The following is a 27,960-nucleotide window of genomic DNA, read 5'->3' on the forward strand; positions in this document are numbered from 1 at the left end:
TAACAAGGGAGAGAAAATGTGGGAAGAAAATTAACGCAGGCTACTTTGGCCAAAGAACATGTGTATATCTGGAACAGGCCCTGAAACGGGTACAAAAACAGTGTCAAAGTAAGGGGAAGAACAAGAAAAGGCCAATCAAGGATAAGAACAAAACCAAAGATCAAGTGGTCATCCCGTATATAAAGGGTATGTCCGAAACCATCCAGAGGATATATTGCTGTCGTGGCATAGCAACAGCCATAAAGCCTCACAAGACACTTCGTTATATCCTAATACACCCTAAGGAAAAACCTAAAGAAAACGTTGCAGAATGCGTATACAAAATTGGATGAAAAAAAGTGACGCATCATATATTGGAGAGACTGGAAGGCGACAAGGGGTCTGCCTTGGTGAATACTGGAAAGATACAGAAACCCAAGAAGGTAGGAAATTCACCAGATCAGAAAGGAAGCAGTCGGAATCCCAGATAAATAAATCGGCATACACAGACCATGTCGCACAGAAAAGTGATGTGATTGACTGGGATAACTCCAAAGTTTTGGAAAGAGAGAGCAATCTGTTCAAGCGGCAGATAAAGGAAGCCATCTTGATACGCTGCAGTGGGCCAGTTCTGAATCGAGATGAGGGGGCTGAAAGACTTGGACTTGTGCACATCTATGACCAAGTATTAAACAAAACGTAGCTGAATCGAGTCATTTTGGTACATATATAACAACAAAACTCTTACAGCGTAACTGAAAAAACATCGATTTTGTGGACTACTCATACACATTTTACACTTTTGTGTCCATACACTTCACTGGTCATTTGTCTGATGGAGGTGACAGTGTACATATCATACTAGTCATCGAAACGCCACACAGATATTCTTATTGGTTGTGTTAAACGAACTTTTCATAATCCATAGTTACCAACCAGAGGAAAATGTTTAGAAATAAACTTTGTGTTATCACATGGTTTACTTCAGTGCAAATATATAAAACAACATAGGAAGTTACTTTGTGTTATCACATGGTTTACTTCAGTGCAAATATATAAAACAACATAGGAAGTTATTTTGTGTTAGCACATGGTTTACTTCAGTGTGTATATATATAACAACATAGGGTGTTACTTTGTGTTATCAAATGACATTTACTAGGTGACACCTCATTTTCATTTCACCACCTTTGTGGTCTTGGTTTTTCAGGTTAACAATATGTGTATGAGGAAATGTTATGTACACCCTCCCTCAATAAAGAAACTATGTCTAAGGTCAGTCACTCATATCTTGCTGAAATTACACTTATGATACCGCAGAGGCTTTAGAAGAGCAGTGGATACAGCTTTTATCGATACAGTTTTAGTTCTTTATACAGTGGCGCCTTGATAATCCAGCCACCTTGGTTCTTAGAAAAGCTAGAACTGAAAGCCAAAGGCTAACTAGTACCCCTGCTCCTATATACATCAGAACTGTAAGCTGAAGGCTTACTAAGGCAAAGTATTGCAAAGTAATCCATCAAAGTAATCCATCAATAATGATTTCTTTATTTACTGAGTTGTTCACTTATTTTATTTTATTCTAGAAAAAATCCACTTAAAATTTTGATCACTTGGATGTCTAATTCTAAGTTCTAAACTAGGGGGAGATAAGCTAGTAGTAAAATGCAGTTGAGAAATTCTTCATAAAAACTTCGGCCTGTTTACCAGCCTATCATAATGAGGACAAACTAATAAATCCCCATCAAGCCGACATATCCTAAAATTGGAAATATGAGGGGGGAAAAGGTATCATTAAGGATTTTTCAACAAAGGGCCATAACACCGTAAAAAGAGACAAAATGAAAAACATAATACTTGGATACACAACTTCAGGTGGTAGATATCATATATGAAAATTATCTTTGAAATCGGTCCATTACTTTAGAAGGAGTTGTCCGGACAAACGAATTCTATGGACAGACAAGCTGATTTCAGTATACCCCACTAACTTCGTTGCGGGGAGGGGGTTTAATAATATTTGGACGTTTAATAGAAAAAGGCAAATGTCGCCCCGGAATATTTGACTAGACAGAAGTGCAACCGTGGCATCTGGAAAGAAAGGAGAGTTGATAAAAAATGCTAAATACAGATACATGTATTCAGCTATTACAGTATATCACACTGCAAATTTTGTAAAGAAGCCATGCTAATACTTGATGGCCTATATACATGTATTGTTTGGTACTTATATTTCCACTCTGATCTAAGATTATGTCTGTCAGATTCAATATTTCCTTCTCAAAATGTCAGAAAAACGACCAATCCCATGACTTACATACTTATATAATACATAGATATAATTAGTCGAAATTACATAATAGGTAATACTTAAAATAATTGAAAAACATGAAAACTGGGAATGCTTTATGATTTTACAAATAAATCGTACATATAAACTAACAACACGGATGTAAAATTTTATAATTATTATAACTAGTTTTGAAAAAGTAGTATATTATGAGCCAGTCTTGGAAGCAGCATAGATGGCAACGCGAGAAGGGAAACTCGTGAGAAGATGAACAGACTCCCCAAATATTCAGTAGGAAATAGGATAAAAATGGTCTCAAAAGCCGATACAGTAGCAAGGTCACGTTATTTGCAAAATGATCCACTTCCATGAAATACTACAGTTTATCTCATTACCTGCCTGATATCCCCCAGCAGACATACTGGGTTTTACCAATAAAACAACATTGAAACGCTACAACAAATATTGTCATATAAACCTGTTCGAAAACTCTTTCCCACTTTCTGTAATTGGACAAATAAAAGACTGACTTTCCTCTTTAGAATATGAAAATTACCACCTTTATTTATGTAGTGTTACAACACATTGTCTCACATGAAGATGAAATCGGTCAGATTCGCCATGTCAGACTGAGCTTGTAATTACTGTTCACTGACATTGTATCACGCCCATGGACATTAAATACGTAGTTCTGAATGTTACAATGTATCAACTTCAATGTTACAATGTGTCGGTTTCAATGTTACAATGTGTCAGTTTCAATATTACAATGTATCAACTTCAATGTTACAATGTGTCAGTTTCAATGTTGTAATGAATGTGTCTGTTTCAATGTTACAATGTGTCAGTTTCAATGTTACAATGTATCAACTTTAATGTTACAATGTGTCAGTTTCAATGTTACTATGTGTCAGTTTCAATGTTGCAATGTGTCTGTTTCAATGTTACAATGTTTCAACTTCAATTCAGCCACGTGAGACGTGTTGAATCATTACATTTGCATGACAAATATAGTCAAGGGCTGATTTCAAAATGTGCATCAAAACTTTAACATTTACTCTAAACACTGTTCCTAATATAACTAAGGACCTGATTTCCCTTTAATTGAATTTATTCAGTTTTTGTTAAATGTAAAAATGATTGACTTGCATGGCTATACACATTGATGTCCATCTCCGAATCATCATAAAGCTAAAAGAAGATAAGTTTGGCTACTATCAATCTAGTGATTAAAAAGATGGTCTGTCCCACTACCAAACCAATGTCTAAGATACAACATGATTGGCTACTATCCGACTAGTAATTAGGGGGATGGTTTGTCCCACTATCAATCCAGAATTTGAGAGAACAGGTTTGGTCATTATCCATCTAGTGATTCAGAGGATGGTTTGTCTCACTACCAAACCAATGTTTAAGAGAACAGGTTTGGTCATTATCTATCTAGTGATTAAGGGGATGGTTTGTCTCACTACCAAACCAGTGTTTATAAGAACAGTTTTGTTCATTATCCATCTATTGGTTAAGGGGATGGTTTGTCCCACTGCCGAACAAGTGTTTAAGAGGACAGTTTTAGTCGTTATTCATCTGGTAACTAAGGGATTGTTTGCCCTTCTACCAAACCAGTGTTTATAAGACCAGGTTTGGTCGTTATCCATCTATTGATTAAAAGGATTGTTTGGCCACTACCGAACTAATGTTTAAGAGATCAGGTTAGTTAATATTCATCGCGTGATTAGGGGGATGGTTTGTCCCACTACCAAATTAGTCTTTGACAGAACAGGTTCGGTTATTATCCATCAAGTGATTGAGGGAATAGTTTGTCCCGCTACCAAACCAATGTTTAAGAGAACAGGTTTGGTCGTTATCCGTCTAGTGATTAAAAGGATTGTTTGGCCACTACCAAACTAATGTTTAAGAGATCAGGTTAGTTAATATTCATTGCGTGACTAAGGGGATGGTTTGTCCTACTACCAAATAAATGTTTAAGAGAACAGGTTAGCTAATATTCATCGAGTGATTAAGGAGATGTTTTGTCCTACTACCAAATAAATGTTTAAGAGAACACGTTTGGTTATTACCCATCAAGTGATTGAGGGGATTGTTTGTCCCACTACCAAACAAATGTTGAAGAGGTTTGGTTATTATTCCTCTAATGATTAAGGGGATGGTTTGTCCAACTGCCTTGTCCAACGTTTAAGAGAACAGGTTTGGTCATTATCCATCTAGTGATTAAGAGAATAATTTGGCCTTTACCCAACCGGTGTAGGTCTGTCCCACTATTTAAGTAGCATTTTGTTTGCCCATGTGTGTATCCTTGAAAGATCATTATTTATAGTATTAACAGCGACGGTAGGATTTTCAACTATTATATACAAGGCAGTGTCATCAGCAAATTATTTTATTTTACAATTTATATCATTCACTGTATCATTAATATAAACCAGAAAGAATAGAGGACCTAAGATTGAACCTGGAGTGTGCCTGCTTTAATATTGTGAGTTTCCGAAGAAAGCCCATTTATAAAAACTCTTTGACTTCTGTCAGATAAATATTTTTCACACCAAGATAATAATTTCCCAGAGATACCTGATTTTTTTGATTTCTGTACAAGACCCCTCCCTATGCCAAACTCGATCAAATGCTTTACTCATATCGCAAAATACAGCTAAACTTTGCCCTACTGATATCGTTTGTAATGTCTAATAATTGATTAGTTGCAGAATCCCCAGGTGTGAAGCCTGATTGACATTTAATGAAATAATTTGTGTCTCTAAAAGAATTGTAAACATGTTTAAAAATACACCTTGCATTAGTTTGCCAACAATACTTATCAAAGATACAGGTCTATAGTTTGAAACAATAGTTTTATTACCTTTTTAAAAACTGGTGTAACATTAGCTACTTTCCAAATTGAAGGATGTATACCGCAGTCGATGGATTTGTTATTTTTTTTAGTAAGAATTTGAAATCACTGACTCGGTTTTTGCTTCTTTAATGATTCTTGGACATATATTATCAGGACCTGAAACTTTAGAGATATCTAACATACTTATTGCATCTTCAGCATCCTGTTCCGTAATAATAATATTTTCAAGTTTATTTTCAGGAGTAATTGAAATACCTGGTAATGTGACATGATAGTCGTCAATTGAAGACTGACTTATAAAGTAATTATTGAAAAGATCTGCTTTTTGTTTATCATCCCCATAATTTACATTATTATGTATCAATGTTGGTTTGGTTGAAAAATTTGTAAAAGTATTAATCAGTTTCCACCAATCTCGTGTCGATGTAGACATACATTTTATTTTACCAGTTAACTTTAAAATATATTCACTTTTTGCTTTCCTAATGGCATCGACACATGTATTTCTTGCCTGTTTAAATGTTGCCAATGATACGGATTGTGTGTGCGTTTAGCTTTCTGATGTAGTCTTTTCCGAACCCTTATTAATTTCCTAACTTCATTATGCATCCATGGTGAAAATAGTTATGAAAATAACGTCTAATCGGTGGGGTGAAATGAATTCTTAAACAAACAAACAAAACACATATATATATATGATCTAATAGACTAATGATATTTGCTAGTAAAATTGAAGACTAACTACACAGTTAATGATGACGTAACACTTACAGCGGTCGTGAAATACAGCACGAGTGAACTATCAAAATCCGGCGAAAGTAACCGATATAGCGAACAAAACTTATGAACCTGCTTTCTTCACAACATATCAATCACTATGCATTAGATCACTTTGCATGACAAATTATCAAAACATACATAATCTTATATATAACATCGATACTGCTTCAAAGCATAGATTTCAGGTTTAGAAATATCTTCCGTCCGAATCGCTGTTTCCAAATATTTCTTTTTTCTGCCATAGCAATGCACACGCTTATATCCCATACAGGGCACGTGGGATATATATTATAAATACATCCCACATATTGTGACAACGCGTCATAAAACAGCCGCTGCCATCCAATCTCAGTAGAAATTAAGAAATCCACTACATTTATGCCATATACATTCATATAAATAAAGACATCCAGAGCAACCTGCAATGAAAAAAACAAAGAAAATCATAAATTAATCTCATTGTTCTAAAAAAGAAAAGTGAATTCAATTATAGTTAAAGTAAACTTGAAAAATACTTATAACAGATCATAATCAAACATCTTTAATTCGTAATTGATAGTTAAATGAAAATTAACTGCAAGTAAATAAAATCATATACAAATCTTCTTAACTTATAATTAAAGTGAACTACAATGTAACCTTTTATTAAAGTGAGTTATAAATTCGTCAAAAAAGAAAAATAAGCTTGATTGACTTCAAATCTTACAAAACCATTTCAATAAGTAATAATCAACGGCAGAATAAACCTAGATAATATCAAATCAGATAATGGTCTTTTCATCCTGCGTTTATATTTAGCACCCGGATGTGGTAGCTGCCGGTGTTGCAGACGAAGCTAATAGCAGAGACGTATAAATACAGAGATTGGCAACTCTCGCTGATCTCGCAAAATCACGCATGATCTACGAGTGTTTGTTTTGACAGCTTATCGACCTGGTGACGATAGTCTGGTCAGTGAGTTACCTGTGTGAGAGTTCGATCGTGTATTCGTTAGTTCGTGTCAACATGTCACTTATCCTAGATATATGGATCATATAAAGAAGCTGGTTAGAAATATAATGTTATATCTGAATACGTTTGTGAAATAAAAAGATGAACGAGAAAGGCGTGCCGGTGTCATGAAAGGAATTAACTCTCGCACATCACAGCCGCCATTTTCACATGGTTTTTTTAAAGTGTATTTTTAGAGCTCAATTATCAAACTTTGCAGGTATTGTAACAACCTGATTTTAATTTCCTGGTTAGAAATATTATCATATAACTAATTTCTGAAAACTTTTTTGAAATTGTCTAAAGAAAAAAACCGGAGATAGTGTTATCCTGAAGCCAGAATAATTACCGATATGTAAACACAGCCACGATGTGCAATCTTTCGATGTTTGGGGTTTTCTAAACTTAATCATTCAAGTTTACATTCAATGTAGCACTCCCAAAGCGCATGGAAATCTCAGCTACATTTTGTAGCTACGTTGATTTGCGATGTGTTCTCATGGCATAATTATGATTTGAGTTGAATGCAGCGAACCACATATCCAATATGGCGCAGGTGAAGCGTAACTCTCGATACCAGTGACCAATGGTAAGGCCAAGATCAAGTTGCCAATCTCTGTATTATACGTCTCTGCTAATAGTAAGTATCAGACGTCATTTTTCATAAGAAAAATAACACAAGGAATGTCTTAAAAAGATAGACGGCGCAGTCAACGATACAATACCACAATCCATAAGACAATGATGTGCATTTCTGTATTATTAGCCCACACACCATTCAGTTGTTATTGTAATATATTACTCCATAACGCATTGTTCGGTTCATGAACGGGTTGAGTCATATCAATTATACAAGTAGTAGACATGTATATTTTATTAAATCAAAGATGTTCTGGAAGAGAAAGGGGGTAATGTATATATGTATTTCGCTAGGGATGTAGACCTTATCTTTTGTTTTTTTTTCCAGTTGGGAAAAGTAACCTCATGAAGATTTTTTTGATGTCACCAAGGAAACCATAACACGTTTTGAAGAATAACAGTGTCATGTTTTCACCGTTCTCAATTATATCATGTCCATTTTGTCCCAGTTGGCGAAAGAATATAACGACAAGAAAATTAAACTGTGATGTCAGCCGATTTGTGTTATTGTAAAGCCCTACCGTCGTGATGGTCGTCCTGATATATATAATGAATAACATGGATATTTTATGCAAGTTCATTATAGATGGCTTGTGAGCTGTACAAAGGATTTATCTAATTATTAACGGTTGCTACGTCTTCTCTCACGGGGTTTCGGCCATTCAGAAGACGCGAAAAGATAGAAGAACGAGTCGGGGAAATGGTATAAAGTGAATTGTTAGAACGGGACGAGAGTAGAAGGGTAGAATAGACGCCGTTTGTCCTTTTGGAACCTATATGGTGTTTTTGTTTACCGGCCACATTTCCGATACTTCTAACTCACTTTATACAGCACAGTGCCCCAATCGAAGTTACTGAGAGGAAAGTGGAGAAAATCACTAACTTATAATTCTGAGTTGATACAATAAGTTTAAATACTTTTCTTTCTAAGCAATGTACCACAGTGACATTAATGTGAATGGCTAAGAACGAGTCTACCTAAAAAACAGTGAAACAGGTTTGTTACCTGCGCCTCGATATGTACTGTATACACACATATCGGGTTAACTACATATCAAACGAACGTTTCTGGATATCATCAGATCATATTTCAGAATCAAAAACGTCATCTACATCATTTTTGTTGTTGTAATTTTCTTTTTATTCAAGATGTGTTCGCAATATACGGTATAATTACAATCAAACATTTCATATGTATTCATACCTCACACGACTCATATATACTCTTACTTTCATCAGTTGATATACTTGACGCCAGTACATGTAATGGTACACATGTACACATATATTGCCTTTATGGGAATAGAGAGAGAGAGAAAAGAAGAAAATAGCAAAGAAAAAAGGAGAAAGTCCACAGAAAATGCAAAGCAGCTCAAGAATAAACAGAAATTTGTGTTTAGGATAACTACATCACAATATACATTTATTTCCACTCATTATAAACTCCTCGCAAGCCTTCAGGAACAGGCGTAAGAATAATGATCCGTTTCAAGTAAGTTGTTGACACAACATAATGTTCTAATGCGGTTTGTCATGCTTTTAGAGTTACTTCCCTTTAAATGTACAAGCAAATGGTCACTTCTCTGCAAGCTACTGACTGTAGCTGGATATCAAGCCATGCACATTGAAGACGATCATATCTAGGTACCTGAGATCAGAGCCGGCCAATTTCGCCGTTTGATAGTGACAATTTATATATAATCCAGTAAATCTACGGATAACAACAAACTATTTGCGACAGAATTTATTTTTGTTTTAAAAATTATGTACGTCTACATTATATTAGAAAAAACAAAATCTATCAAAATCAACACTGGAGAAGTTTTTTCCGCCTTCATTGGGATCAAACAAAAATCAAAATCACCTGTTTAAACAACTTAACGTGTAATATTAACATCTCGCATACTATTGAGAACGGGAAAGACCAGCTAAAGATACAGATTTGCAAAAATATGTTGCATTGGAAAATAAAAAATATTGAATTTTCATAACGGCAAAACATCATTCACAAACTGAGGATAGAATATGCATTTGATTTTGCTGGTTTATACTATTAGGTAATTTAACAGATAAATAAGTTCATGACTAATTGATTAAAATGTGGTATGTATGACCAATTTACTTTCACACAATAAATTATAACCTTCAAAGCCGGCTATTAGTGCTGATTTGCGGCTTTTTTTAAGTCCAAAAATTGAAAGATATGCACCTCAGGGATATTAACCAACATTGCTTTTTTTATCTTTAACCGCTAGTGTGCCGCTGGGCCGATATATTCTCGGAGGGCGTAAAATGTCAATGTTGAAATAGATTTAAAATGACACATGGAAAAAAAAAAGAAAAAAAGAAGTAAGGAGAGATGATTTCAGAAAAATAGGTTTGCATGATGTTTAAATAAAGGTTATGACGTCATATTTTATACCAATATGACGTCAACAGTGAGGTTCAAATCTGATCGGCCTTGAAGTAATGCATATGACGTAAAATGCACTGAAGCGGCACGCAAAGGATTATAAAGGCAACTACAGTTGATATCTTCATTATGATTTTAGCCATATTAATAGTTAAAAATTCAAAAGCGCTAAAAAGACGAAAAATAGTGTTGTTCACTGCGTATTTTCTAAATTAACCAATATATCAATGTAGTTTCACTGGAATTATATTATCCTAGCAACCGGGGCTTCCGTAGTTACCATCGTAGCATCCCGTTTCGAATGTTTTTTCTTTGTATAGTATTTGGACATTATTTATGATGTAAATATAATAACGCACACCATAGAATATGTTCGTTGGAAACTGCGTTCATACAACCGTATACGCCGTCAAAATGCAGGTTAATCCTTAAATAAAAACATAAACTCTCGTGACGTCACACTTGGTTTAGTATTAACCTTGTTCAAAGAGTGTTTTGTCGTTTCGCTTCGGATAACATGGAGAATGCTCCTGCGTCAAACGCTCAAATGACTACAGTTAATACCTGGCGCCAATTTTATTAAAATATGGCTGTTCCGTCAATGTCGTTTAAAGGAGGGGACGACGCAAATACAAAACACAGTTTAAAATTCATCATCTAAGAACAGATGAATAATTGTTCTATAGTAAAAATGTAAATATATGGATTGAATGGCGTGTTTTTAATTTTCATGCCGGTGTGATCGCAAATCGGTTACATCCATATTACATATGAAGCCCTAGCGGGCTACTTGCAATATGGATGTAACCGATTTGCGTTCATACCGGCATGAAAATTAAGAAACGCCGTCAATCCCTATTTACATTTCATATACTAACACTTTATACCAGCACTCATTCAGTAAACCTTTATAACATCAACTTAAGGCATAGTACATCATTGCTACATTTAACTCATTGACTGGCAACGAAAAAAACTCGTTCGAACACAAGGCGGCCAAACCACAAACTCTAAAAAGATATTACTCCGCAGCTACTTATATTGTGTTTTTTGTTAAAATTTGACTCTGTACTCTGTAAACTCTGTATTATTTAAATCACTAAAATCATGAATTATGAAAATGTCAGAGAAATGACTTTTTTCGAACTTTAATAAATGTTGAAATCGTCGAACTATTTCTATATTTACTTTGTAAACCAGGAAGTGAAACTACAAACCAGTTTTCGTCAAACTACCTGCTGCCCCAAAATATTTTACTGGGAGAATAATAGAACACATGCTATGCTTTGAATGCCTATGCTATGTATATGTTTTGTATACATGAAAAGATGAAATAAAGAATATTTCTTATTCGGCCTTCACCTGTCACAATAACTTAGTTTAACTTTCAGCCGAAAATGCAAGGGAGCACACATTAATTGTGTTGACACTCAATGAAAAATATAAGGAACTCGTGGTTTAGAGTTTTGTGCGCTATTTCCTGTTCAGTGGAGTAGAAAGATCGCCTTGATATAATTATGGTGCAAAACAACTCGGAAACGAATTACCTTTATTGTTCATCGTGACCTAGTTTGTGTTGGTGATAATTAAAGCTGAACCCAGAAATGTACACCACGTAAAGTGTGGTGAACCTTTATAACAAATTAAGAAAATCCTTATCTGAAGAACCAAATGCCTTCATTTTAGAGAAGTAAAAAATCTAAGTCAATGTGGTCTAGTTTTTGTAGGAGATAATTAAACCTTTACCACAAGAATTCACGCCATATCAAGTGTGATTTAACTCTATTAAAAAGGAAAGAAAATCCTAATCTGAAAGCAAATTTCCTTTATTATGGGAGCCCCTTTCAAAATAGGAGTATTCAAACCAAACCAAACCGGCTACCACACTGATCAGTGTACTTGAACAAGGCAATGCTATATATAAAATATATATATATATATATAGAGCTTTTTGATTGGTAGAGTCTTAATTACAGCTAAGAATATAAAAAGTGTGGACTTAACAAATGACCGTCTGATAAATATACAAACAAAGCAGGTAATGGCTACTCACGATGCACGCGTATCTGACGGGATATCGGTGTACCAGTAATAAGGAGCCAAGAGGGAATTAAAGCTTCACCCAGGGGTGTATCATATCAGATTAAATAATGTTAAAGAGTATGATAGTACCATACAATTTCATACATTATAGTAGACAGTATTATACAATGACATACATTATGAAAGTACAGTATTATACAATGACATACATTATGATAGTACAGTATTATACAATGACATACATTATGATAATACAGTATTATACAATTTCATACATTGTGATAATACATTATTATGCAATGACATACATTATGATAGTACAGAATTATACAATGACATACATAATGATAATACAGTATTATACAATGTCATAAATTGTGATAATACATTATTATGCAATGATATACATTATGATGGTACAGTATTATACAATGTCATGCATTATGATAATACAGTCTTATACAATGACATACCTTATGATAATACAGTATTATACAATGATATACATTATGAAGGTACAGTATTATACAATGATATACATTATGATAGTACAGAATTAACAATGACATACATAATGATAATACAGTATTATACAATGAAATACATTATGATAATACAATATTATACAATTTCATACATTATGATAATACAGTATTATACAATGACATGCATTATGATAGTACAGTATTATACAATGTCATACATTATGATAATACAGTATTATACAATGATATACATTATGATGGTACAGTATTATACAAAGACATACAATATGATAGTACAGTATTATTATGATAATACAGTATTATACAATGACATGTATCCAATGATATACATTATGATAGTACAGTATTATACAATGTCATACATTATGATAATACAGTATTATACAATGACATACATTATGATAATAAAGTATTATACAATGACATACCTTATGATAATACAGTATTATACAATGTCATACATTATGATAATACAGTATTATACAATGACATACTTTATGATAGTACAGTATTATACAATGACATACATTATGATGGTACAGTATTATACAATGACATACAATATTATAGTACAGTATTATACAATGACATACATTATAATCTTACATCACATTACAGTGAATTACATCATAGTTTAATACAGTATTGCGCAATGCAATGAATTATAACAATAAAACATATTACAATGAAATACATTATAACCGAGCACGGCATAATGCAATGGCATACATCTTGAAAGTACAGTCGACTTTAAAGGTACAGCTCATCTATAGGTTTACACCGGTAGTGTTGTAGAGGGAAGTTATCAGTAATTTACTGATATGTTGCTCCTCTAGAAATATTTTGAATATCAGATACTCGTTCCGTGATGTACACTGTGACATACTACATAACAACGTCCTACGTTGTAGGTAATGACAGTAAAATAAAATAAAATGAAATAAAAATATAAGCAATATGATATAAACATTATAATTCTTTCAGAATTTTACAATGAGATAAGCCATGCATCATGATCATACTGAGTATACAGTACGATATAATGTCTTTGTTTAATCACATTGAAAGTCTTTTTCCTCTCACAGCCATCTGTTTCCATAAATCACATAATCCTAGTCTAAGCTCGGTTTGATATACAAAAACAACCATCATTTGGTGGCACCCTTTCCTCGAAACATCATATTAAAAATTATTTATAGATTTCAGTTTTCTCCAATATTTAAGATCTTACAGCTTTTGTCTTCATGCCGAACGAGGTAACCTTCCTAACTCACAGTAATCGAACATTCTACATGTTTTCTTTGCAATCATAATCATTGTGCATCTTTCCATCATCCAACACTTTGTGAAATTTCTATGTTTCTGAGCTGTAAATAAAAATGCTACAAATGTGTTGAAAACAGATATCTGTGTCTGAATATTAAAATTGTGATTATTTATATTGCTTTTGAGAAAGTATTACGTTTCTATTCACAAAATTTCACAACTTATCACAGTACTTTTCTTCTAATACATGAATATAAACAATAACTTGATAAGGTAATTTATGCAATATATATAAATTGTATATGGAAATAGAAAAATTGGAGGAAGAAGACACGGAGAGACAGGAAGTAAAGAATAGTAAAACAGGTAGAGTCAGAGAGAAAGAAAAAAAGAGAAAGAAAGATGATCACATTCAGCAAAACCGGTTGCATTTCTTCATATAATTTTGAAGATTTTGCAATTAAAGTATTTTCTTCTTTGTTCAATTTTTGTATTGCCATATAGGAGTAAATTTAACATTACATCTTCACGGAAGGTTGTAACTCTCTTATTAATAGATTACGATGCTGGGCGTATAGGGGACAGACACAGAGGAAGTGATAAGAGTCTTCACATGGATTACCGCATGCACATTCAGCTGTATCAGCTAAATTTGCTCTAAAAACGTCATACATAGATTTATTCTGATATAATTAGGATTTTACAATCCTTTGACAGTCAGCTCTGAAAATTACGGAAGCCAGTTAGGGTCACCGGAAAAAATAATATTATGTCGTAATAACGACTTAGTATCTCGTAATAACGACTTAGCTATGTCGTAATAACGACTTAGTATCTCGTAATAATTTTTCCAACTTATCAATTGACTTCTCCCGTGATACAGACAAATATAACAGTACACAATTGTCACATGATGGTAAGAAAATAAATATGTTATTAATGAATTGGATTAATTAGAGAGAGAGAGAGAGAGAGGGAGAGAGGTTGGATAGAGAGGAGTGGGGTTGGTAGTTAGTCAAATCTACCCGATCTTCCCAGGAAACACTATATATGTCTCTGAACTAAGTCAGTATTTTGGTTCGAATCCGCTTGAGTACACTACTTTTTTATTTGTGATTTTTAATATTTAGATACGGGAATTTGAGTCTAAAACATTGCGAGATATAAAGAACGTAGTTATATATTGTTATGCCCTTAACCTTGTTTTATTTCGTTTTGTTTTTTTCTATTTTATTATTTTATCGGTTTTATTGCAACGCTTATGGTAATTAAGGCAATAAATTAAGGCCGTAAAAGTAATTTATAATTTAATTTAAAATAAAAATAAATAAATTCAAAGTCATATTACAGCAGAGACGTATATTACATGTAACATATATGTCTCTGAGGTGTGTTCTCCTTTCTCCCACTTTTTAAAAAAAAAACATAGAGGCGATTATGTTGTGATAGCAGTTATAGTCTGTTTCATATATATTTTACCTGGTTTTTACATGTGTTTTCCCACATTACCTGTATCATATATACAGTACTGTCATATACATGTAGCTTTGATATAGTCTATTTTCATCATTTTTAGACAGTTTTTTCATATCATATACCATTTTTATCAGCCAGATCTATACAAAACAGTAACGTGAAATCCACAAATATTTTATATATTTAATAGTATATATAAAGATAATTATGCTTTGATTAATTTAATTTTTAAATTTAATTTAAATTTATTTAATTTAGGGTGAAGCGAATTTTTTTTTTTTTGACTTTCGTTTTTTTTTCCCAAACGACTTCACATTTTTCACCTGCAAAAAGATAGGAGTCCAACAACTGGTTATATTCAAAACGTCTTTTTTTAAGGGGGGACTTAATGGCAGACGCCCATCCTGTTCCCCGGACATTTACCAAAGTGGGGAGGGGGCTTATTTGCGAGAGGGGGCTTATTGCCGGTAAAATACGGTATTATGGAATTTTTATTTGGTGCTTTGGTGGAATTTCTTAAAATTATGGACTTTTCATTATCTGTGCTTTTTATGGACTTTCCAATATTTCATTTTTAGTAAGTTAGTGCAATTATATTAGTTTTATATCATGTATCTTTGTGCATGTGTGCATTTTATGAATATGATTGATTTGCTCAACCAGTGATAAGTGTTCCATTTGTACATGTAATTAATTTTGTTTTATTTATTTTCATTCACAGCTTTGCATCTGTTTTTGCACATTTAATAATGTAATGCATGATCACTGTCTTTACTGATTATGTTTGTCATAAATTGCTTGCTAAATTTAGTTCGATTTTATGAAATATATATATAACATAAATGTAAATGTATAGTAAAAATGTATAAAATTGATTTAATACGAAATTAATAAAAGCAGGTTTTCAGTTAACGTATTTTTATGGGTTTTTTTAAGTAATAACTGGAATTTTGTATATATTTGTTAAATATTCCTATAACTAACACAATATTCCTATAACTAACACAATATTTCCTATTGCTGAACAGGTAAATAATCTACCTGAACTATACCAGAACACATCTATTGTTTTCCAGTGTTTATATAATTCCTTTGATCAGAAAAAAGTGGGAGAAAGGAGAGCAAACCTCTGATTACAGTAAACGTTTTTATTACATTAAATAAACTTTTATAACCGAGTGTTGCTAAATTTTATTTTATTCTTTTTTCCCTGTTAAAAGTTAGGTAATCAATGTGATGCGTACGTATTGTTAATAAGTGTAGTTTGCAAGTAATTTGAACGTAATTTATCCGTTTATTTCATAAAGTATTTTCTTATGTGTGCGTGGTTTTTTTCTTTGTAAATTAAAGATAATTGCAACAAACTATAATTATCTGTAGTTTTCAATTCATGAAAAGGCAACTGCTATGTAAAGGTTTTATAAATATAGAACCTTAAGTGCCATGATTTTAGTCTAACTAATTTCTCGGTAACAAAGGTGGTTATATTTTTATCTTCAATTTTTGGTACAAATAGCTAGTCTATGTATGATTAACTTTAATCAATATTTCATCCATGAATTATGTCACCTACGTATTACCTGAGAAATATTTCAACTTTTCGTATCCAATCTTGAAATACGTTCACGTTGTGAAAGAAAAAATAGTCTGTATTTGATTTTATTTCCCCAATCTACTGGCGTCAGCAAATATCCATGAAGTTAACAGATATTTTAAAATTTGTTGGCCAATACACAGGACAGAACAAGCCTATACAACACTAAACAGGCTTGTTTTCTTCGTTTTTACTTACCTGTACTGAAATTTACCTGTTCGGAATATTTGGAACAATCCGATTGGTTGTCCACTGTCATGTGATTTTAGGCCGTCACGACGCCATATTTGTAGGACCCATTGACACTTTTACAGGTGGGACTTTGGTACAATTTAGAAGAAAGTTGGACAACTTTTCGTCTACAAAATGAGCGAAGGTGAAACGAGACCTCGTCTGTGTCATCTAGTTAAATGGCCAGAATTTGCAGGCTATGGTTTTAACTTGCACGCTGAACGGGGCAAAGCAGGTCAGTACATCGGGAAAGTCGACGAAGGTTCGCCGGCGGTGGCTGCAGGGTTGAAAGAATCCGACCGCATAGTTGAAGTAAATGGAACAAACATCGGTAACGAGAACCACCAGCAAGTGGTGTCAAGGATCAAGGCGGGTGGTGAAGAGGTAACACTGCTCGTAGTAGATGCTGAGACTGACAATCATTATAAAGAACAGCATATGCTGGTGACAAGTTCCGACGTAAATGTGTTGAGGCAATCGGCAGCCCGCGACGAGCCACGCCCGGTAGAACCCGAGACCCCCCCACCAGGTAATAATCCCAACCACACCCCGTTTTACTCCAGTCCTATAGTTGTGTATTGGTAACTGTTGATGTCCTACCACGCCTCTGGCGGACTTTCGAGTTTTGGCGAAGGTCCTATTTAGTGACTCTCGCCGCCACACCCCCCAACAAGTGACCTAGAAATTATTAGTACTGTTTACATGTACCGCATATATACATACAGCATATCTATGTATTTAATGCCAACTCCATTTTGTAAATACACATTTTGCTAAGCCTGACATTTATTAATCATGGTGTAAAATGATAATTTAGTATTAGACACACCATTTAACTATTTTTTTTAAGATATGTAGCAAATTGTGATACATTGTTGTACATTGTATACATAATATCTGGGGTACTCTAACCAATTGTGTATGGACTGCTTATTGATTTGAAATGCATGTCATTGAGGTTTATTTGGGTACAGTATACATTTTGTGACAATGTGGGTATATTTGGGTTGTGTACAGTAGGTGTCATTGCAAGTATATATGAGTAATTGAGTACTGTATCAATGTGGGTATGTTTGAGTACTGTATCAAGGTGGGTATGTTTGTGTACTGTATCAAGGTGGGTATGTTTGGGTACTGTATCAAGGTGGGTATGTTTGGGTACTGTATCAAGGTGGGTATGTTTGGGTACTGTATCAAGGTGGGTATGTTTGGGTACTGTATCAAGGTGGGTATGTTTGGGTACTGTATCAAGGTGGGTATGTTTGGGTACTGTATCAAGGTGGGTATGTTTGGGTACTGTATCAAGGTGGGTATGTTTGGGTACTGTATCAAGGTGGGTATGTTTGGGTACTGTATCAAGGTGGGTATGTTTGTGTACTGTATCAAGGTGGGTATGTTTGGGTACTGTATCAAGGTGGGTATGTTAGGGTACTGTATCATTGTAGGTATGCTTGGGTACTGTATCAAGGTGGGTATGTTTGAGTACTGTATCAAGGTGGGCATGATTGAGTACTGTATCAATGTAGGTATGTTTGTGTACTGTATCAAGGTGGGTATGTTTGGGTACTGTATCAAGGTGGGTATGTTTGGGTACTGTATCAAGGTGGGTATGTTTGGGTACTGTATCAAGGTGGGTATGTTTGGGTACTGTATCAAGGTGGGTATGTTTGGGTACTGTATCAAGGTGGGTATGTTTGGGTACTGTATCAAGGTAGGTATGTTTGTGTACTGTATCAAGGTGGGTATGTTTGGGTACTGTATCAAGGTGGGTATGTTTGGGTACTGTATCAAGGTGGGTATGTTTGGGTACTGTATCAAGGTGGGTATGTTTGGGTACTGTATCAAGGTGGGTATGTTTGGGTACTGTATCAAGGTGGGTATGTTTGGGTACTGTATCAAGGTGGGTATGTTTGGGTACTGTATCAAGGTGGGTATGTTTGGGTACTGTATCAAGGTGGGTATATTTGTGTACTGTATCAAGGTGGGTATGTTTGGGTACTATATCAAGGTGGGTATGTTTGGGTACTATATCAAGGTGGGTATGTTTGGGTACTGTATCAATGTGGGTATGTTTGGGTACTGTATCAATATAGGTATGCTTGGGTACTATATCAAGGTGGTTATGTTTGGGTACTGTATCAATGTGGGTATGTTTGGGTTCTGTATCAAGGTGGTTATGTTTGGGTACTGTATCAAAGTGGGTATGTTTGGGTACTGTATCAAGGTGGGTATGTTTGGGTACTGTATCAACTGGCTATTATAGGGCTTTTGTATCAATGCAAGTTCAACTCTTGTCTCTCTGAATCATATACTAATTAATTAGTCTACACTGTGTGCAGTCTGCATGTACATATACATAAAGTATGTACACTGCTAAACACTGCCTTTACTTGAAAAGATTAATTTACAACCATTATGTAAATCAAATCACACCGGCACAGACACCGGTAAGTGCTTTTCACCCTAAATAATGATGAAGTAATAAATAATTGATATTTTGTATTGACCAATTGCAAGTTACCGGTGTATTTCACACCTACAGATAAGAAGGTGTCTGGCCAAATTTTAGTTTATATCCATATTCATGCATGTACATGTTTAACAGGAGATCTAGAAAAAAAACTGCACAGCCAGATCAGGACTCTAACCCGGGACCCTCCAAACTCTATATGGACGCTCTACCAATTTAGCTACCTGTTTGTCGGTGAACAACCCAGTCCAGTTTCGTTGCTTTCCTCTTTTTTTTTTCTAAGCCTTTGCCCTATAAACAAAGCATTATCTACAATCCCCCAGTTTTCACCCGGTCCTTGAAACAAGGGTTGGCTTATATCAGCACCACTGTTAACTGGAGAGAAAAAGTGCATTGCCAGCATTTAAATCTGGGACCTTCCAAACTTTAGAAGGACACCCTACCAATTAAGCTACCTGGATGCCAGTGAACGACCAAGCCCATATTTGCTTCACATGCACAGTGCAGATAATATAAATATGACGGCTTATGCAAGATACTGAGAATGTAACTTGTATGGTTTCCATTTGATTGCATATACCTAGCGTTATTCATATACATGTAAAAGCGAAAGTAGATAAATGTAAAACTCACCTTACAGGGGTTCTATCCTGCAGATATACCATTTGTGTAAGGAACATCAGTACAGAGTCTGTGTTGGGCTGATTGGAGCCATTCGGGGAAAATTAACGGAAATATAAAAAATCTATCCAAGTATCACTATGATATATATAAGTAGAATTGTAATGACTTTAAAAGCTACCCTATATTTTTTGTACAGGAAGCAAGGAAGTCCCTAAATTGGCTTTGATTTTGTCTTATATTCACTAGGGGTTTTACTGCTATACTTGTCACAGGTACATATACATGTATATCAAAAGTGCACTGTCACCCAAAATGGGTTATAGGTCTTCATTAACAAAATAACCTTTGGTATGCCTAACCGGCAATGTGTCTTGATTTACAGTGATCTCACTAGATATTTAAACTATCTGGGTCAAGATAGATTACACTGATTAAGTTAAGATAGATTACACTAAGTAAGTTAAGATGGATTACACAAGTAAGTTCAGATAGATTACACTGAGTAAGTTAAGATGGATTACATGAGTAAGTTCAGATAGACTACACTGAGTAAGTTCAGATAGATTACATGAGTAAGTTAAGATGGATTACACTGAGTAAGTTCAGATAGATTACACTGAGTAAGTTAAGATAGATTACATGAGTAAGTTAAGATAGATTACATGAGTAAGTTAAGTTAAATTACATGATTAAGTTAAGAGAGATTACACGAGTAAGTTAAGATAAATTACACAGAGTGAGTTATTACATGGGTTAGAGGCCACTCTTGGAGTAAGTGATTACATGGGTTTGAGCTGCCACTATGGGAGTATTAGTTATTACATCGGTTAGAGCTGCCACTATGGGAGTATTAGTTATTACATCGGTTAGAGGCCACTATGGGAGTAAGATATTACGAGGGTTAGAGGCCACAATGGGAGTAAGTTACTACCTTGGCTAGAGGCCACTATGGGAGTAAGTTATTACCTTGGCTAGAGGCTAGGCCACTATATGGGAGTAAGCTATTACCTAGGCTAGAGGCCACTATGGGAGTTAGTTATTACCTTGGCTAGAGGCCACTATATGGGAGTAAGCTATTACCTAGGCTAGAGGCCACTATGGGAGTAATTTATTACCTTGGGTAGAGGCCACTATGGGAGTAAGTTATTACCTTGGTTAGAGGCCACTATGGGAGTAAGTTATTACCTTGGCTAGAGGCCACTATGGAAGTAAGTTATTACCTTGGCTAGAGGCCACTATGGGAGTAAGGTATTACCTTGGTTAGAGGCCACTATGGGAGTAAGTTATTACCTTGGTTACACTATGGGAGTAAGTTATTCCCTTGGCTAGAGGCCACTATATGGGAGGAAGATATTACGAGGGGTAGAGGCCACTATGGGAGTAAGTTACTACCTTGGCTCGAGGCCACTATGGAAGTAAGTTATTCCCTTGGTTAGAGGCCACTATGTGAGTAAGTAATTACCTGTGCTAGAGGCCACGATATGGGAGTAAGATATTACCTTGGGTAGAGGCCACTATGGGAGTAAGATATTACGAGGTTAGAGGCCACTAAGGGAGTAAGTTATTACCTTGGTTAGAGGCCACTATGGGAGTAAGTAATTACCTTGGCTAGAGGCCACTATATGGGAGTAAGATATTACGAGGGTTAGAGGCCACTATGGGAGTAAGTTATTACCTTGGTTAGAGGCCACTATGGAAGTAAGTTATTACCTTGGTTACACTATGGGAGTAAGTTATTCCCTTGGTTAGAGGCCACTATGGGAGTAAGTAATTCCCTTGGCTAGAGGCCACTATGTGGGAGTAAGATATTACGAGGTTAGAGGCCACTATGGGAGCAAGTTATTACCTTGGCTAGAGGCCTCTATATGGGAGTAAGATATTTCGAGGGTTAGAGGCCACTATCGGAGTAAGTTATTACCTTGGGGAGAGGCCACTATATGGGAGCAAGGTATTATCTTGGCTAGAGGCCACTATGGGAGTAAGTAATTACCTTTGCTAGAGGCCACTATATGGGAGTAAGTTATTATCTTGGCTAGAGGCCACTATGGGAGTAAGTTATTACCTTTAAATTGGCTAGAGGCCACTGTGGGGGTAAGTTATTACCTTGGGTAGAGGCCACTATGGGAGTAAGTTATTACCTTGGCTAGAGGCCACTATGGGAGTAAGTTATTACCTTTAAATTGGCTAGAGGCCACTGTGGGGGTAAGTTATTACCTTGGGTAGAGGCCACTATGGGAGTAAGTTATTACCTTGGCTAGAGGCCACTATGGGAGTAAGTTATTACCTTGGCTAGAGGCCACTATGGGAGTAAGTTATTACCTTGGCTAGAGGCCACTATGGGAGTAAGTTATTACCTTGGCTAGAGGCCACTATGGGAGTAAGTTATTACCTTGGCTAGAGGCCACTATGGGAGTAAGTTATTACCTTGGCTAGAGGCCACTATGGGAGTAAGTTATTACCTTGGTTAGAGGCCACTATGGGAGTAAGTTATTACCTTGGCTAGAGGCCACTATGGGAGTAAGTTATTACCTTGGCTAGAGGCCACTATGGGAGTAAGTTATTACCTTGGTTAGAGGCCACTATGGGAGTAAGTTATTACCTTGGTTAGAGGCCACTATGGGAGTAAGTTATTACCTTGGCTAGAGGCCACTATGGGAGTAAGTTATTACCTTGGTTAGAGGCCACTATGGGAGTAAGTTATTACCTTGGTTAGAGGCCACTATGGGAGTAAGTTATTACCTTGGCTAGAGGCCACTATGGGAGTAAGTTATTACCTTGGTTAGAGGCCACTATGGGAGTAAGTTATTACCTTGGTTAGAGGCCACTATGGGAGTAAGTTATTACCTTGGCTAGAGGCCACTATGGGAGTAAGTTATTACCTTGGTTAGAGGCCACTATGGGAGTAAGTTATTACCTTGGTTAGAGGCCACTATGGGAGTAAGTTATTACCTTGGCTAGAGGCCACTATGGGAGTAAGTTATTACCTTGGTTAGAGGCCACTATGGGAGTAAGTTATTACCTTGGTTAGAGGCCACTATGGGAGTAAGTTATTACCTTGGCTAGAGGCCACTATGGGAGTAAGTTATTACCTTGGTTAGAGGCCACTATGGGAATAAGTTATTACCTTGGCTAGAGGCCACTATGGGAGTAAGACATTACGAGGATTAGAGGCCACTATGCGAGTAAGTTATTACCTTGGCTAAAGGCCACTATGGGAATAAGTTATTACCTTGGCTAGAGGCCACTATTGGAGTAAGTTATTACCTTGGCTAGTCGAGGCTAGGCCACTACATGGGATAAGGTAAGACTAGAGCTGAATCCTGAGATCTCAACAAACATATCTGATTGTTTGTGCAAACTTGCATTGTATTACCACCATGTTTTACCTGGGATTTTGTTACCTAATGTCACACCTGTATGTTTACCGGTGTAAGCCATTGTAAACATGTTGTTTATCTACAGGTTACTTAGTAAGGAAATGATATAGGCTATTTGTGTTTTATTTACTGTATTGAATCACTTTAAAAAAAATGGCATGAAAATATTTAATGATTTATAGGGTATAACACAATGAAACAAGTATAATAATAAGAACATGTTATGTTTACAAGGCATAATGTTAATTTATGCAAATATAGTACACATGTATAGTATATGTACAATATGTCATATAAATATATAAACAGCTTGAATTTCTTACTGTCTGCTGTGTCATTTTGACATGTAATGCATCACTGCCATCAGTTATGTATTTACAATTCACAATAATTATGCTCGTTTTAAAAACTGTAGAATGAAAACTATGCAAATTATGTCAAGGAGTTGGGAACTGATAAAAGCTACATAAAACACTACATGCATATACATTGTAGTATTAAAATAGCTTTACATGTTTCATATTATCAATGATTTTGTCAAAAGGTATAGACATTTTCATTATTAAGGTAACAATGAAATTAATCATGTAATATATTTAAAATTAACATATATTGATATTTGAGTTGTAATTACATAACTAGCTATATATCATCATGATCAGCTTTCTACACTGATTACTAGTAATAGTGGTGAACAGAGCATAGAACTCTGGTAAGCCTTCTGCCCTTGAACTGGACTAGACAAACCCTTTACAGCTTTTTTCTCTTTTTAATTCAAAGTGGGTAAATGAAGACAAAGCTTCTCAAATTTAAGATCCAAACCATGTACAAGACTGCTCAAAGCACCAATTTTGCCTTGGCCTTTGATATTAGAAATTTAATTTGCAATACAAATTCAACCTTTATACCAGAGTCCAATTCTCTACCTTTATACCAGAGACCCATTATCTACCTTTATACCAGAGACCAATTCTCTACCTTTATACCAGAGTCTCATTCTCTACCTTTATACCAGAGTCTCATTCTCTACCTTTATACCAGAGTCTCATTTTCTACCTTTATATCTGAGACCAATTCTCTACCTTTATATCTGAGACCCATTCTCTACCTTTATACCAGAGTTTCATTCTCTACCTTTATACCAGAGTCTCATTCTCTACCTTTATACCAGAGTCCAATTCTCTACCTTTATACCAGAGACCAATTCTCTACCTTTATACCAGAGTCTCATTCTCTACCTTTATACCAGAGACCAATTCTCTACCTTTATACCAGGGTCTCATTCTCTACCTTTATACCAGAGACCCATTCTCTACCTTTATACCAGAGTCTCATTCTCTACCTTTATACCAGAGTCTCATTCTCTACCTTTATACCAGAGTCTCATTCTCTACCTTTATACCAGAGTCTCATTCTCTACCTTTATACCAGAGTCTCATTCTCTACCTTTATACCAGAGTCTCATTCTCTACCTTTATACCAGAGTCTCATTCTCTACCTTTATACCAGAGTCTCATTCTCTACCTTTATACCAGAGTCTCATTCTCTACCTTTATACCAGAGTCTCATTCTCTACCTTTATACCAGAGTCTCATTCTCTACCTTTATACCAGAGTCTCATTCTCTACCTTTATACCAGAGTCTCATTCTCTACCTTTATACCAGAGTCTCATTCTCTACCTTTATACCAGAGTCCAATTCTCTACCTTAAATTTTTACCAGAGTCCAATTCTCTACCTTTATATCTGGTCACAGTGCCACTTGGAATTAGTCAGGTCAATTATCGTGTTCACGAAACTGTAAAAAGGCCGAGTGATTCCTATACATATGACCAGTTTGCTTGAAATTGTTCTGCCTAGATGCGAAGAGTCCATTATTAGCTCACCTGCCCGAAGGACAAATGTGTCAAACACTTAAAACAACTTTTTCTGAAGAACTTAAAGGTATAGAATCTTCAAATTTGGCTGATGGCTTCCTGGGATGAGCCTGACAAACTTTAAGAACGAAAATGACCTTGACATACTTTCAAGGTCACAGGGGTCAAATATGTCAAATGCTTCAAACGACTTCTTCTGAAGAACTAAAAGGTATAGAATCTTCATATTTGGCTGGTGTCTTCCTGGGATAGAGCCTGACAAAGATTGAGAATGAAAATAACCCTTGACTTTTGAGGTCACAGTGGTAAAATATGTCAAACTCTTTAAATGACTTATTTTGAAGAACGAACAGGCATAGAGCCATGCTATTTGACTGAAAGCTTTGTTGGTAGGAGCCCAACAAAGTTTGAGAACGAAAATGACCTTGACCTACTTTCAAGGTCAGTGGTCAAATGTGTCAAACACTTCAAACGATAGAGTCTTTATATTTGGCTTGTGGCTTCCTGGGATAGAGCTCGACAAAGTTTAAGAATGAAAATGACCTTGACCTACTTTCAAGGTCACAGGTGTCAAATATGTCAAAAACATTATGTCAAATATGTCAAAAACATCAAATGATTTCTTCTGAATAATCGAAAGGCAAAAAAATTATAATAATTGCCTGGTGGCTTCCTGGAATAGAGCTTACCAAAGTTTGCAAATGAAAATGACCTCAACCTAGCTACTTTAAAGGTCACAGATGTCAACAACATTTCAAAGGATTTGTTCTGAAGAACCAAAAGGAATGGATTCATAAGATTTGGTTGGTAGCTTTTTGGGATAGAGCTAACAAAGTTTGAGAAGAAAAATGACATTGACCTACTTACAAGGTCACAGGGAAAAATATGTCAAAGAACTTCTGAAGAATAACCCAAAAGTATAGAATCTTATAATAATATTTGGCTGGTAGTTTCAACAGATGGAGCCGACAAATTTGCGAGGGAAATATCTGTAGTGCAATATAATATTTAATGAGAATATTTTGCTATGACTGCTTAAATATTCAGGTGAGCGAAACTGGGCCTCTTGTTACTTTGTTTATGAATAACTACGAAAAAATGTAAAACCTGTTAAAATAATGTGTGTGACTGATTTAATTTCACACCTTTGTGAGGTGTTATGGAAATACACTAAAGGGCAGATACATAGTATCTGTTCTTCAGATATCAGATTTACTATGATTCACTTCTGTGCAGTTTCATAAGGATTTTCAAATAGAAACTTGATATTCACCTGTGCATTTCTGTATCCTTTGAATTGATGAGTACGATAGCATCCAGGAAAGATTAAATTGTTCAGCATACTTAAGTAAAAATACATTTTTGTCCTTCAATAAATAATGAAACTCGCCTCCAACACAGTATAATGAAATACTCATTGTCTTAATAAAAGTCATTCATGTTTTTTGAATACCGTATTCTATGGTCTAGTGACTACTGGTATTTCTGTTTGATGTGAGAAATACATGCGATTGGCTTATCTTTGTGGCTTAATTAAGCATTAAAGCCCCTTAGACCTCTTGTTTAGTGGTGACTCAATTAAGAATAAAGGCCCCTTGGACCTCTTGTTTAGTTGTGTCTGAAATAGGCATTAAAGCCCCGTGGACCTTATGTTTAGTTGTGACTCAATTAAGCATTAAAGCCCCTTGGACCTCCTGTTTAGTTGTGACTCAATTAAGCATTAAAGCCCCTTGGACCTCTTGTTTAGTTGTGACTCAATTAAGCATTAAAACCCCTTAGACCTTTTATTGAGTTATTGTTACTCAATTAAGCATTAAAACCCCTGATACCTTTTATTGAGTTATTGTTACTCAATTAAGCATTAAGGCCCCTTGGACCTCTTGTTGAGTTATTGTTACTCAATTAAGCATTAAAGCCCCTTAGACCTCATGTTGAGTTGTTGTGACTCAATTAAGCATTAAGGCCCCTTAGACCTCTTGTTGAGTTGTGTCAATAAAGCATTAAGGCCCCTTGGACCTTTTGTTTAGTTGTGTCAATAAAGCATTTAAGCCCCTTGGACCTCTTGTTAAGTTGTTTTGTGTACAGAGACGGTAAGTTTTTGTTTTTATGCATATTTTGATCTTTGAGCGTGGGCCTGACATTCCTATATGTTGGAGTGATGTATTTATATGTACAATGTACATGTAAGCATATACATGTGGGCAGGATTTAGTGTTGGGCGGGACAGGTCGCGTATATTCAACAGACATTTGTGTGAGCATCTGAGAGTGAGTAATGACAGACTGGGAGGGAGTGTCCTTGTCAGGTGTGTATATGGTTATATCACCATTCACCTGATGATCAGACCACGGCAGGACACTGGCCAAGTAACATATTAATGTTCTCATGGAGGAGCCACGAATTAGCAAAGGTACCATGTAGCATCTTACATGCATTTAACAAAGAAAGTCTGATATTATTTGTGTATTTCTTTTTGTTTCAAAATCTGAGTATTTAGTTCTGTGCAGGAGGGAAGTTTGAAATACATACGAGAACGGTGT

At 35.3% G+C, this 27,960-nt stretch overlaps 1 protein-coding gene across 2 annotated transcripts in view; it reads left to right on the forward strand.

Annotated features, from left to right (window-relative positions):
• Positions 1-17,088: 17,088 nt before the first annotated feature.
• Positions 17,089-27,960, forward strand: part of LOC110450132 (Na(+)/H(+) exchange regulatory cofactor NHE-RF1-like) — a 28,827-nt gene continuing 17,955 nt past the window's right edge. Inside the window, exon 1 of one of the 2 annotated variants that reach the window (XM_021497412.1) lies at positions 17,089-17,602. In XM_021497412.1, coding sequence (XP_021353087.1) covers positions 17,209-17,602 — 394 coding nt within the window. In that variant the 5' untranslated portion in view covers positions 17,089-17,208. Of the gene's footprint in view, positions 17,603-27,620; positions 27,831-27,960 lie in introns of those variants that run through there. The other variant, XM_021497413.1, reaches the window with a different exon arrangement.

This window comes from Mizuhopecten yessoensis, unplaced genomic scaffold, assembly GCF_002113885.1.
Source record: "Mizuhopecten yessoensis strain PY_sf001 unplaced genomic scaffold, ASM211388v2 scaffold4999.3, whole genome shotgun sequence".
Classification (NCBI taxonomy): domain Eukaryota; kingdom Metazoa; phylum Mollusca; class Bivalvia; order Pectinida; family Pectinidae; genus Mizuhopecten; species Mizuhopecten yessoensis.